Source organism: Melanaphis sacchari, unplaced genomic scaffold (genome assembly GCF_002803265.2).
Source record: "Melanaphis sacchari strain LSU unplaced genomic scaffold, SCAv2.0 Contig43_pilon_pilon, whole genome shotgun sequence".
NCBI lineage: Eukaryota > Metazoa > Arthropoda > Insecta > Hemiptera > Aphididae > Melanaphis > Melanaphis sacchari.
Genome location: NW_020271284.1, coordinates 2,081,427 through 2,095,512, shown reverse-complemented (window position 1 = coordinate 2,095,512; position 14,086 = coordinate 2,081,427). Strand labels below are relative to the sequence as shown.

The 14,086-nt window shown below is 32.3% G+C and overlaps 1 protein-coding gene across 1 annotated transcript; it reads left to right on the top strand.

The window, feature by feature from the left end:
- The first annotated feature begins 5,245 nt into the window (after positions 1 to 5,245).
- Positions 5,246 to 8,695, top strand: LOC112597833 (fork head domain-containing protein FD4-like). The gene is made up of 2 exons (XM_025344059.1): positions 5,246 to 6,155; positions 6,755 to 8,695. The coding sequence occupies exons 1-2, from the start codon at positions 5,803 to 5,805 to the stop codon at positions 7,503 to 7,505; spliced, it is 1,104 nt and encodes a 367-aa protein (XP_025199844.1). The 5' UTR covers positions 5,246 to 5,802; the 3' UTR covers positions 7,506 to 8,695.
- The last annotated feature ends 5,391 nt before the right edge of the window (positions 8,696 to 14,086 follow it).

Here is a 14,086-nt window from a genome sequence, read left to right as displayed (position 1 = left end):
AATATATTAAAATTCAGGAATTTAATAAAAGGTTATCGCAATATTATACATTTTCGATTATTTAATCGCAAATGCATTACCTTTTAGCGTTCTGTATGTTATATAACACCGTTTTCAGCTTTACATAATATTATGATAACTTGTAACGTGTAGATTATATTAGTAATAATAATGTTATGTAAAGAACAGAATTTTTTTTTTATCAGTTAAAAATATTAATATATAGATTATATAAATCTATAAACTTTGAGTTTATCAGTTTATGCACTCGATATTTTATTTTTTGTGTAGGTGTACCTATTAGATATATATCGGATTAATCACTGAAAAATAATTATAACTATAAGCTAGGCAAGTTATAACTATATTTTTTTAATTCGTCAAGTTAATAAGTTAGTTAGTATGTATGTTAAGTTTAAAATGTTATTATTTAATTTTAAAAGATGTAATTTAATTAGAAAAAAAAAATAAGGCAGATAGGTAAAGGTAAGATTGATATCGCTCTGCTGTACGGTAGATATTGAATAAAGGATGTGCTAAATTTGATTTCAATGATGACAAGACTATTATGTGTCAATTACATATATTTATTATCAATAAATTCATAGGCGTGTGCACGGGGCGAGCCGGTCGAGCACCTGTTCGACCGGAATCTTTTTAGGGGCATAATATAATTTCAACCAGATACTAATACTAATAATAATGAATCAATATTGCATTCGTGGCTAGATTATATGAAACTAAATAATTCCATAAAATCATTTAATGGATTTTTTAGTGTACCGAAATTATTCAGTGTAATACCTGCAGTTACAAGTTGTTCCTGCGCGAACGAATATTTTCTAAATTAACAATAGTAAAAATAACTTAAGGAGCAATATACATCGAGGCCAAGTTAATAGTTTATTATTAATGTTTGCTGAACCAAAATTAACATCTATAATATTAATATTGACATGGTCACTGACGAATTCAAAAGTACACTGTAGCACATACAACTTGATTTTATTTACACAGTTTTTAATTAAATTATAATTAAACTGTATATTAATGTGTTAAAAAAAAAAAAAATAGGGGCACTGTCCGAGTATTAGTGCATTAATTGTTCCAGAATTTACCGGAAATAATATTCTGCGCACGCCTATAACTTTATTATACATAATATATGTATTTAAAAATACAAAATTCAATTTTCCTTCCAATGTTAAATTAGTGATAATATATAAATATTAATGCGTTACCATTTTCCGAAAACTTTAGATTTTTTGTTTTAATCTGGTATTTGGTTGTAATTAGGAAGTGGTTTTCACCAGGAATGGATTCTATTACTTACACACCATTTTGTAAGTATGACATTTAAAACGATTCTGAACGGTGATTATATTATACGACTAGTATATAGTATCAAAAATATCGAATAGTATCAAGAATATCACGTTATACTTACTTTAAATTCTAAACGGAGTAAAACATGTATTGACTTTATAATGATGTGCTCTTTTTTTATGTAGGTATACTGTTCTTAAGTAGTCGATAAAATGTTTTGATTTTTAATTTTGTGGGTAGTTTTGAATAGAAAGTTGGATCTAGTACTTTATACGTTAAAGAGGTAAAATTAAACATTTTTTGAACCATTTTTTATGAGTGCAACACGATTGGGAACGTTTAACCTTTTTTGTAACGCGGTTATTGCGAATGAATGTCGCTTATTGAAGAATTTGTTTTTTTAGCCGAAAAACGAACAATTTTGAACGTTTTTATAGGCTGCGTTGTCAAATTTATAATTTTTGAATATGTTTTATTTTGTTCGGGAATTCAATTAAAACATTTTGTTTTTTTAAATAAAAACTATTCGATATTAATAATACGCACGTTACATTATATCTACGTAACAAACTAAAATAAAATTAAAAAATAATAGTTTTTAAAATGTTTTTTTCTACATTTTTTCTTTTTTTAAAATTTTTTGTCTTGGTAAGGAATTTCTAGTTTTTTTTTTTTTTAAATATAAAATTAAATCCTTGTGGATTTTATAGTCATTATAATTTTATCATGTTGATTCAATTTTAGATTTATCTTTTTTTGGCCATAGGTTTATGTAGGTAAATTGTTTTTATAATAGAATATATTATTATCAAAGTTTGTGCTTGAGTTTGTTTTAAAACATATATATCACTCTGTGTATTAGATGTTAGAGGATGGAGGTTAAAACTGATTTTTTATTTAATAAAAAAAAAAACACTTAAAGTTTAAGTCGTAAAGGGTAAAGTCCAGTTTATTTTATAAACTAATTTATAGACGATAAGGTTAGATTTTAAATATTACTTTTCTTAACCTGCAAGTCTAAATAAAACGGCATGTTACAATCATTATACGTTTGGAAATATATATTTTGAAGCTTCACGAGCTTCAGATCAAAATTCAAATGAGTTTTGAACATTGAAAGTTGAAATAAAAAATTGTTGACATAGTTCCAAAATAAATTTTTACTTATTCAAATAAGTTTATTTTTGTTTTATTCATAAAAAAAACACAAAGTTAAGGCACATAAAAACCATTTGTATAAGGATATGTGTGTTATAAAGTTGTAAAAAACATTTTGGTGGGTATATAATCAAATGTGCCATCTCCAAAAACTCATTTTGTGTTGTCATATAATTACAATTTTTCTTAGTATAATAGTTATACAAATAAATTCGTCATTTTCTCGAACAAAAACAAATTGATCTCCACTATCAAATAAACAAAAAAAATTTTCCACCAATTTCAGTAGAGACATTGCTTCGTTGAATGATGTGAGAAAAACAGAATACATTTTACGTCGCTTATTGTATATTGCTTTACGCACAGATTATATATCACTGTATCTTATATCTGTCAGGGTCAGACTATCTTTATAATTAATTTATTTTGTATAATTTTTAATGGCCTGGTAGAAATATTATCGTCGGCTTTTCTTTTACAGTCATCTCATAATATGTGTCGTTTAATTTTTTGTCGTTAGTTAACTAAATGGTTATGCTAACCGTTTGACTGCGATATGTAGAGATATTAGGTCTAATCTGTAGTTGTTACAATACTTTCAATACTGCAATCTTTGTCTGTAAAAACCGATTGATACATCTATCTTTATGTTTTCTAACAAAACAGTATTTAAAATTACCTAAGAGAACTAACTCGCCTTGCATTTTTCGGACATAATTAATTATTTGAATTTTCATTTCAAAGAGAACTAAACGAAACGAGCACGACATAAATGAATCATAAATAATACTGCACGACTATTATACGAATTGAGCTGGTTTTCCATCATAATAATATAGATATATAGTATTATAAATAAATATTTTAGTATATATTTTACATTGTACCTATACCTAACCTATCTATTACTACTCGGCTTAATAGCAGATCTGTTAATTAAAAAAAAAGATGTTTTAAAATGTATTTCACGATAGGTATATAAAAAATATTTTTGTAGAAAAATTAAAGAAATATGATCAACTATTAACAAATAGACTATTTAAAATGGAAAATTGTCAATCAACAGGCTATTATTGAGCAGGTTACTAACTTAGTTTAATTTCTAAAAACTATATATAGGCGTATAATATTATATTATATAAACTTAATTAAGTATAATCATTTAAATTAAAGAATTACAAATGAATTCTCCTATTTCCCATACTTTTGAATTCGTCAATGACCATGTCAATATTAATACTATAGGTAGATGTTAGTTTTGGTTCAGTAAACATTAATAATAAACTATTAAGTCGGCCTCGATGTATAGTACTCCTTAAGTTATTTTTACTATTGTTAATTTAGAAAATATCCATTCGCGCAGGAACAACTTGTAACTGCAGGTATTACACTGAATAATTTGTACAGTGAAAAATAATTTTAAATGATTTTATAGAATTATTTGGTTTCATATTATCTTGCCACGAATGCAATATTGATTCATTATTATTAGTATTAGTATCTGGTTGAAATTATATTATGCCCCTAAAAAGATTCCGGTCGAACAGGGGCCGGACCGACTCGCCCCGTGCGTACGCTTATGTAGATAGCATGCATATATATACAACACGGTGTGCCCCTTAAACGACAAAATTAAGCAACGGACTAAAATGAAAAGCTATTATACAAATACAAAGACGCTCACAGAAATTTTCACCCGAGGTAAGGTGTACATTAAACATATTTATGCATAGCCATAACATATCATAGTACTTTATACTGTAATAATTTTCATTAAGTGCAGCATATAGCTTATTAAAAAATACAAACTTAGTAAAAAAACTGATGATATAATAATATATGATTAACTGTATATTTTCATCAAAATATTATATGAGACGTCAAGAGCATTAAAATAAAAAAATCTTATAACTTAATATGCACATAAGTCTTATAAATATTCTCTTGTCCGCGTGAAAATATACAAACTAAGTTTTTAAATTAGTACGACAGTCGACAATCTTTGTAAAATGATATGTGACTTGAATAAAAATACACAGACACAGCCGGCAATAACAGCTACAGGTTTCTCCAGCCCCATTTTCGATTTTAAAAATTAATTTTTTTTGTTGCGATTATTAAGCACGTAATTCTTGTAATCATATATATATAACTCCAATTTCGAAATTCACACGACTCTTCTCCCCAATAAAATTATAAGGTTGACGTTTAAGTGGTGGGTACTTTTACGTTATACCCACATAATATATATATATACATATATGTATATAGGCGTATTGCTAAAATAAATATAACTATTAGATATATCTTTGTGTTGTCGTTTTAATTTGCCTGAAGTAGGTATCTAACTCGTCTGTGGGGCGTTTCTTGTATATTATGATTTAATAATCATATTGTTGTTTTTGGAACATTTCAGGACTTACAATATAATAACTGTAAACATCTGGCACGCCAATGATGATTAGTTATATTTATCCATACAAATCATATAACCTTAATGATAATAGGTAGTAATAACAATAAAATAATAATATCATGATTATTTTGTATACGGTGAAGCGTTATTGTTTCTGTGAGACCCGCGCGAGCGCTGCAGAGCATCCAACGCGATAATCGTCCTAAATATTTATTATTATTAGCGGTCGGCGGAGAGCGCGGAAAAACGTATAGGTACCTACTCGGCGTTTCGTCGTGGTGGTCGACGAAGAAAGGAGAAGACGATTTTTTGACGAGGTATTTCTGCTGGAAGAGGAAAAGGACCGTCCCCACCGCTCAGGTCGCTTTTATCTCTGACCGACTGTCCGGCGGGGGGAACGGAAGGCGGCGCCCGAGACGGCGCGGCCGCCTCCTGAGCCATTAGTCCCGCACCGGCGTGCCATTGGGCGGACCACCCGACCTAACCGTGACGTCCGTCGGCCACGCCGCCGCCGCAACTGCACCGCGTCCGTTCAGTCCGCACTCGAACGCCGTCGTAGTCGTTTGGTAATGCCGCACGCGTTATGATAATAATATCGTCAAAACAACAACAGTTATAATAATAATAATAATAACAACGATAATATTGTTCGTGTGGTTTTCGGTAATAATAATAATTTACAATTTTGCGTTTCGTCGGTTCCGTATAATTATTAAATAATAATATCATCATCGTGCACTGCGGTCGACCGATTTTGTCGCGCGCGCGCGGTGTTGTTATCGCCAAAGTTTTTTTGAACCGTATCGCCGTGCTCATCACTGAAACGCGTGTTTACCTAAAGCTAGGGATATCCACAACGTTTATTACATAAAATTCCGCGCGAGCGTAAAGGTCTCGTAAAAATGCCGCGGCCCAGTCGCGACTCGTACGGCGACCAAAAACCGCCGTACAGTTATATATCGCTGACGGCCATGGCCATATGGAGTTCGCCAGAGAAAATGCTTCCGCTGTCCGACATTTACAAGTTCATCAGCGACCAGTTCCCGTACTACAGACGGAACACGCAGCGCTGGCAGAACTCGCTCCGGCACAACCTGTCGTTCAACGACTGTTTCGTGAAAATCCCGCGGATGCCCGACAGACCGGGCAAAGGCGCGTACTGGGCTCTGCATCCGGCCGCCCTGGACATGTTCGAGAACGGTTCGCTGTTGCGGCGCCGCAAACGGTTCAAGCTGGTCAAGTCCGACAAAGACAGGTGCGTTAAGTATACGATAGGCATATTATTAATTATTATACTCTAACTCAACGTTTATCGTCACATTACACACAATACATACACGGGTAGGTACGGGATAACGTATGCATAGCAATCACACTCAACACAAAATATCGTGTACGTTTTGACATTTATTCGCGATAAATAAAATATATGACGGTGTATGTACAAAGGGTGTCGAAAATAAATACCTCGAGGTGCCCATACTCACCAGTCAATTTTTAAGCGTTATTAGTATTTTTGGCATAATATCAAACAAAAATTCATCGAAATACCATATAATAAATTCACACAGAACCTGCAGTCACCCAATCACTCACTAATAATTCTCTGAGGAGTGTCAGTGGGTACCCCTGACCCTTCCTGTGTACATACTTATGTATGTTACGATCAATTTTTCCCGCGTACATCCACATAATACAACGTATTGATTGAACGTTGAGGTATATGCCCGTTGCCCTAAAACACCCAAATATGTATACAATAATAATAACGATGATAGGTATATTATGTATATTCCGCTCACGTCGATCCATTTTTAACGGTTATCATTTGGTTTGTGTGTTTTGTATATACAGATTGGACAACGAACTGATCGCTCTGGCGAACAATTTGGCGCACATGCAGCGCAACCATCCAGCCATGTCGGCGGCCTCGTCGTTGGCGGCCGTTCCGTCGTCGTCGTTGTCGTCGTCGGGCGCGTCTTCCGCGTCGTCGTCGTCGCCGTGTTCGTCGTCGGCCGGCAGTCCGCCGCCGCCTCCGCCGCTGTCGCAGCGACAGCAGCTGCCGTCCACTCGACACGTCGCGTCTGCGGCCGGGCCCCGTCTGCACTGTTACGACGACAACGGCGTCGACGGCCGTCGACGCCGCCGCAGCCGCAACACCGCGACCGCGGTGACGGGACACCGCGAGGCCGTGGACGCGATCACCGCCTGCGCCACCAAGCCGGCGGTCAAGAGACCGTTCGACATCGAGAGCCTGATCGGACCCGACCCGTCGTCCTCCGCGGCCGCACCGCCTCAGCCGCCGCTGACCGCCGCGGATTACTGCACCGACGACGACGACGTCGACGACAACGACGAAGCGGACGACGACATTCTCCGGCGATTCCCGTCCATCGCGCCGGTCGGTTATCGGGCACCGCTGATGGTGCCGTACGATCTGCACCACGCGGCCGCGGCCGCCGCGGCGATAGCGTTTCAGGACCACCATCACCAACACCACGTGATGCACCACAGCCAGCTGCAGCAGTTGCACCACCACCACCAACAGCAGCAACAGCAATATTTACGGTACGCCGCGGCGTCTTATTTCCCGCTGCACAACTAATGTTACGCGGCGCGTACGATGCAAAGGTATACGAGTTTCCTGTCACTGTGCGCAACAACGTTTAACACTGTTTTAGCGCACGTATAGATTATGTTGTGTATATAGGTAGACGATTTCAATAATAATATTGTTATGCAGTCACGTGTTCGGCAATAAGTCGAACGTCGTCCGACCTTTGACCGACCGCACTTTGGATTCGCATACAGCACACACAGGTATAATAATATTATTGTAATACGACGTGTTGCGGACGAGCGTGGCGTAGCGTTTGCGCTCGGCGCGATTATGACGACCGTGCTGCGATGACGATGATAATAATAATATGGCTGGTATAATATCTGATCTCTCGTGTAGCGCGCACACTTTCGCGGCGACGATTATTCTGTAGCAAAACGATATTTAATATTAAATGTCACGACAATGTGACATAATATATTTTGTACATATACACGCCTATCGTAACACGTATAGATTTTCCTATGCACACAATATCACACACGGCTGCAGGTAGATACTACGCGTGTGCTGCATGCACGTTATTACTCGCGTACCTATGCGTACCCGCGATATACCTATGCGGCGTGTAAATAATAACATATTATTATTTATTATTTTAACCGTCGTTCTTAGATCATACATCAATGACTATTTGTTTGTTTGTTTATTTGTTTGTTTGTTTTTTCCCCTATCTGTATAAGGTCTGTACAAATTAGCCATCATTATTTAAATACTTATTATTGTAATAGCATGTTATACTGTCGCATGTCGTTGTACGATATACACATAATATGCGTATATAAATATTATATGTTTTAATCGCCTTAACTTTATACGTGATGATGCCTACTATAAAGTTATAAAATAATGACGTACTGAACCTATATATGTATATTATATATAATATATTATATATACATTACAATATATTTATTGTGTAAGAAAATTAAATCGTAGTTTTTAGTATTCGTTATTCTGTGATGTAGTTTTTAATGTGCAGTAATAATTATTAATTCTTTTATAAATATATTATATTAAATATATATATATCGATACGATTTCGTTTGCTGTCCACGATGTGAAATCTATAACCTTATTCTGATATACACACGTACCTAGGTATAATTATTAGATACATAATATACCTATTGCGAACACTCATTATTATTATCATCATTTGTTTTTAGTTTTTTTTTTTTTTTTTTTTATACATACTATATTATATTCATATAAATGACTTATAAAGTTATATGTTATATAACACTGTTACCCCAATATTCCTCGTGTAAACGTTTGAAGGAAAAAGGTGAATAATTATTTATTATTTATTATTATTATTATTATTGTAAGGTATTATAATATTTGAGATTGTAATAAAACCGTATTCGTAGAATTTGAATTATATATAACCTATATGTATAATATTCAAGTGCAGTGTAATGTTTGTCGAATAAATGTGCAATTTCGTAGAAAAAAAAAAATATGTTGTTTTTTTATATTTATACTTTTATTTATTTATTTTTTGTTTACAATATACCTTTTTTCAGGTATTATAATTACGGTATTATCTGTTTGAATATTGTGCGGAAATAAAATAAACTAAATTATCCTATTCGTGCGTATTTTACGTACCTACATATAATTTATATATATAACATATATCCTAACCTAAGTTTTATGTGCTGCAGTTGCGTGCGTCATCAGCAGTAGACATCATTTTCGCTGTTTATATATAAATAAGTACCTACAAAGAGTCAAATTAAATTTCAGAAATTCAACAATACTAAAACATTGAGTAAGTATATTGACATAGTTAATTTCATTAACGGTTATGAAAAATACAGAAATTTAATCGCTGAAACATTTTTAAGTGGCCATTCCAATATTTAATTATATTAAAAAAAAAAAAAAAAAAACATTTAAAAATTACATTTATTAAAATATGTTTATATTATATAAATGTTCACTATAGTATAGTACTACTGTCGTTTGTGGTCCGATTATTTAAGCGTATTGAATTACATTACAATGTATATTATTATTATTATTGCGTCGGCGTTGTTTCGTTTTTTCATAGTGATATGGGTGTATGCTGTATAATGTATAACATAATATAATATAATATCATATTATGCGTGATGTATACAATCACTGAATGCTATATTATTATCTGCGTAATATTTGCATCGCAGCGACTGAATGTCACGTTATCGCTGTAATCGAATGGAAAAGGTCGCGTCGTTTACCATACAATCATGTTTAAAGTGTCTAAAATAATTTTATAAATAAAGTATAATAAAACGTATAAAAACTTCTCATCATTATCGATAATAAAACAAAAAAAAAACACGCGCTTTTCTCGGTTTGCATAGATTACACACTGAATGAATAGCGAACACACTGTGTATGTGTATGTGTGTTTTAATAACATAGCGAACGTTTTCTATAGTCACCATATTGTATAAAATACAAAATATACAAAGTGTGATTCAAGTAGGAAAAAATATTTCTTTCAAACAAATAGGTACGTTATGAACGGTTGGTATAGGTATACATAGTATTATAGTTGCATACCGTGAAGGTCAAAATGCAATTATTTGTTTTTACATTTTTTTCAGTATAGTAAAGAAACCAAGAAAAATCTCGTGTCACAGCTGTACAATATACTGGATGGAAGCGCGTATCTATTATTTACACACCGAAACGACCTTAAAAATTACCTATTTTTTATTTTACGTCGGATAGTTTAGCGAAACGTATATATTAATTTGAACAACCGTGCAGTAAAGAATAGGCGCGGTATAGACCGTATTATAAAATAATTTGATTTATGTCTACAAAAGGATGAGCGTGAATTGTCTTGTGAAAATAAATAGTGTCTTGCATACTAAGTAGTCGTCGCATTATAGTTAGGCACTATAGGTACGTACATTCGTGATAAATGATTTAATCGATATTTCATCCTTATTATTCGCACATATAGGTAGGGTAGGTATACGTGTGTGAAGTTGGTCTCTGCAGTCCACCTCTGCCGAGTTATTCAAAACAAACTGCGTGGTGTGTATATACCACAATTTTGTGTTTGTAAGTAGTCGTAAATTCTATTCTAATATGTGAGCGTTTGCAACAACAAAGTCATTGCCCGCCGAATTAGGTTTTGAGCTGTAGCCATTTATCACGAACACATCGTTTCTTTTCGTACCAATCCTAACTGTAATCAAACAAAATTAATTTTCCTGTCGATAACAAGTACCTAACTTGTATAATATTATGAATTATGATGTACGTATAATAGTTGGTAACACAACGTTTTATATTTATTAATATATAATATATATAGATTTACATAATTATTTAATATTTTTAACAAATTCATATTTTAAAATTATTAAATAATATTTCTGCAGCAATATTTTATTCGATACCCGTAGAAATATAAATATATCATCACACTTACATACGAGCATTTTACCAAGTTACTATGCAGTATATTATATTTTATTAGAATGATACTTGCGATAGATGTCCGGATGCATAAAAATAACTGTTTCACGACACAAAGATATAAATAAAGTATCCAGTGTTGAGTGTAATATCATACGTTTTACGTTTAAACTTCATAAATGTTTGTAAGCTATTCACTTTGAATTAACAACTTTGCCATCTAAATTTTCGAAAAAATACCATTAGCGATGCGTCGAAGTATCGGTCAGCGTATGCGCAACGCGAACCAACTACACGGTTGTCGTGAGTCAATAATGAGACGGACGAAGACCGTAAACAGTATTTGGAGAAAAATTGAATAAGAATTTCTCAAGCGCGATCCAAGACAATGTCAGTATATTATTGTAGCTTGTAAAAAGACTCATAAACTATTTTATTTTATTGAGATTTTTCTCAACGATATATCAGAAAAGTTTAGAGTCTATAGCTTGAATCATGTTCGAAAATATAACAAGTTCTAGATTAAATCCGAGACAGTCAGATCGCTCACCTCTATCAAATAAGTTCACAAATCAGTACATAAACGCCGATTTGCAGCACGCAGCTCTATGTCCCCTGCAGTTCCTCAGTATGAAAGTCGGATAATTTTGGAAGGGATTGAGCACCCCATCTACGGGATTACAAACACAAACCGGCACATATAAATGGAGTTAATTTTGTTTGGATATTCCAAAGTGAGGTACGGAGCTCCGATTTGCCCGTAAATGAATGTACGGCAAGACGGGAGTACAGCCACGGTATATAGAATTCAGCTATTTAATATCTGTTCATTTATTTTTGGGACAATTGAGTTATACAGGTATAGTATATTATAAAACCCGCGTAAAAAAATAATATATAAAAACGAAATAAAAGTTATGCAAAATTAATATACATTGCCAAATGATCAAATGTGTTCAATGTAATATACATCTACATAATGACTTTTTTACGTCACGTCATTATATATACAATGTACGTATAATGATGTTGTGTGTGTACTCATGTGCATGTAAACTTGTACATACACGTGCGTCGTGCATATAATATATCGTATACACGGAATATTATGTAGGTACTTGGTATTTCGGTAGATATATATAATAATAATTTTTCATATATATTTATTATTATCATGGGTATATCAAGCGTGTGCCTCAATACGACTGGAGACGATTTTCTTCGACTCTCAGCCCTTGGGCGTACTTATTCGTAAGCGGATAATATAATATAAGCGCACGCGTGCGCATATAATATATAAAAGACCGTTTAGATGTTAATATTTTGATCAGAGATTTTTTCAGCGTTTTTTTTCTCGCAGCGTTGGATATTTAATCAGTGATAATTCATATTCATATGATTCTATGACCAATGTTTTATCAATGTATTTGTAGGCATTCCAATCTATAAAACAGAAGAGTGTAATAGTAAAATAAAATACAGCCTGAATTGGATTCATTACCAGCTGCTATCTGAGTTACTACAAATAAATAAAATTACGCATTATATATCGTCGTACGTTGGTACTCAGTTTTCAGTGGTTTATGATTTTTCCTGAAATACATCTTTGGAATCCTGAAAATTACGTAAATATATTTTTGTTTTTTATATAATATGTTATATATATATATGATAGCATATATCAGTAATGTCTTCGATTATTTATTATTATTATTTATTTTATATATTATGACTATTATGTACACGGAAATTTATACACCAACGATTCTACTAAACATATTAAACTACCTTATGTTATAATTTATAACATATAATATTTAACACGTGTATTAGGATTTTTTAAGGATATGCAATTTATCGATTTTCTTATTTATGAACCATGATAAAAAAAGCTTTGAAGATCATCATCTCCCGACTCTTTCCATAATTGGATTGGACATAAGTACTGAAATAAACACAACTATTAAGTGTTATATAATTAAATAATCCAATCTAAAATAGTCAACATAGACATTTAATCTTGCAGCTTAATAGATATTTATATGATAAACACTATTAATATCATTAATTTATATACGAAAGAATCAATTAACTCGGGCCAGAAAATACACGTAGATACTTTTTATTTAATTATTATTTCTCTTTTTATCCACGAATAATTTATAGGATCGTAATTTGCTATATACAGCCAATTATATACCCAAGTAATTTTATAGACCACAATCAGTTTCGCATGTACCTACCTATAATTTATCACACTCAAAACAATATTGAAAACTTATCTATAAAATGTAAGTTTTACAATAACACAGCCATTAGACAAGATTAATTTGATTAGAAATTGTAATGTTTTCTTTACCGGATTTATAATATTGTAATATGTGGTTAATTTCGTTATTATACTGCAATAGCCCGCTCAAAACAACTTAGTATACAGGTACATTAGTACATTACATACAATTAATATAATGTTTAAATTATTTTAATATTAAAGTTAATAATAAGCACAATTTATTCATCATTAACCCAATGAAAAGTAGATGATTTTGATTTATATCATGAAAGTAATGTTAAGTGTTAATATATTGTTTAATAGTGCAGATATTGTAGTTATTGTACCTATTACTATTGCTACTTAACGATCCCGAAAGTTAGTTTTTTAATTTTTTTACGCTGTTAAACATCAGAAGTCTAGAAATATTAATCGTTAAATCTGTATTAGTCTGTATTACAGTAAGAGTAAGAGTCAACATTTAAAATGAATTCAAGTCGGTTAATCTGAAAATGCATCATGTCGTACATATAATTATTATATAATTGAATGCAAATATTATTTTGTTGGTAATTTATACAAGTTTTTCTTTATTTTTATTTACGTAATGAATATACAGATATGTTATATGTGCTCTATACTAATATACGTATAGATTGCACATGCCATCTTGCAATATATAGTTTCCTAGTATTTTTGAAGGATCATTTGTTGAATTTTATCACTTTATTTATTTTAGAAAATAGCGATAATTTTTTTAGGGGAATATAGTCTACCATAATATTGACCAAAAATAAAAAGATGACATGGGAATTACATCTATACATATTAATGAAATTGAAATAAAAATTATTTTATCTTAGTAGTT

Coding starts and splice junctions, on each gene's coding strand:
- LOC112597833 (XM_025344059.1), top strand. CDS start 5,803: ATGCCGCGGCCCAGTCGCGACTCGTACGGCGACCAAAAACCGCCGTAC. Junction 6,156..6,754: donor GTCAAGTCCGACAAAGACAG/GTGCGTTAAGTA, acceptor TTGTATATACAG/ATTGGACAACGAACTGATCG.